At 57.2% G+C, this 610-nt stretch overlaps 1 protein-coding gene across 2 annotated transcripts in view; it reads right to left on the reverse strand.

The window, feature by feature from the left end:
• The window catches only part of IFITM1 (interferon induced transmembrane protein 1), a 6,565-nt gene continuing 5,955 nt past the window's right edge, over positions 1-610 (reverse strand). Inside the window, exon 3 of one of the 2 annotated variants that reach the window (XM_011929982.1) lies at positions 1-353. In XM_011929982.1, the coding sequence (XP_011785372.1) occupies positions 162-353 (192 nt within the window). In that variant the 3' untranslated portion in view covers positions 1-161. The remainder of the gene's footprint in view (positions 354-610) is intronic. The other variant, XM_011929983.1, reaches the window with a different exon arrangement.

Consider the following 610-nt stretch of genomic DNA (forward strand, 5'->3'; position numbering starts at 1 on the left):
TCATCACAAGCACGTGCACTTTATTGAATGTCATTGTGGACAGGTGTGTGGGGATAAAATGCTGTATCTAGGGGCAGGACCCAGGGGACAGGGGCAACAGCCCCAGCCTGAGGGCCAGCATTGCAAAGTGGAGTACAAGGGTTGCAGGCTATGGGCAGCTACTAGTAACGCTGTTTTTCCTGTACGATCTGTAACATAATATGGTAGATTGCCACAGAGCCAAACACCAGTAACAGGATGAATCCGATGGTCATGAGGATGCCCACAATCAGGGCCGAGATGTTCAGGCACTTGGCGGTGGAGGCATAGGCCTGGGCCCCGGTCACGTCGCCAACCATCTTCCTGTCCCTAGACTGCGGGAGAGGAGACAGCTGAGGGCTCTGAGAGCCACGTGCTATGGCTCCAGCTTCCCCCTGGCTCTTTCCTGCCCTGAGATCAGGGACCACCCCCTCCCCTTCCTCACCCAGGCTCAGACTCTCCAGGTACCTCGGGGCTCATCCTCCTTCTGCCTTGGCCCCAGCACAGGCTGTTCTCCCCACCACGGGGTGAAGTCACCTGTGAGTTCCCTTCTCACTTTCTGGGAGAGCCTGGGTGCCAGTCTGGAAGGTGA

The sequence above is a fragment of the Colobus angolensis genome, unplaced genomic scaffold (genome assembly GCF_000951035.1).
Source record: "Colobus angolensis palliatus isolate OR3802 unplaced genomic scaffold, Cang.pa_1.0 Scaffold84, whole genome shotgun sequence".
NCBI lineage: Eukaryota > Metazoa > Chordata > Mammalia > Primates > Cercopithecidae > Colobus > Colobus angolensis.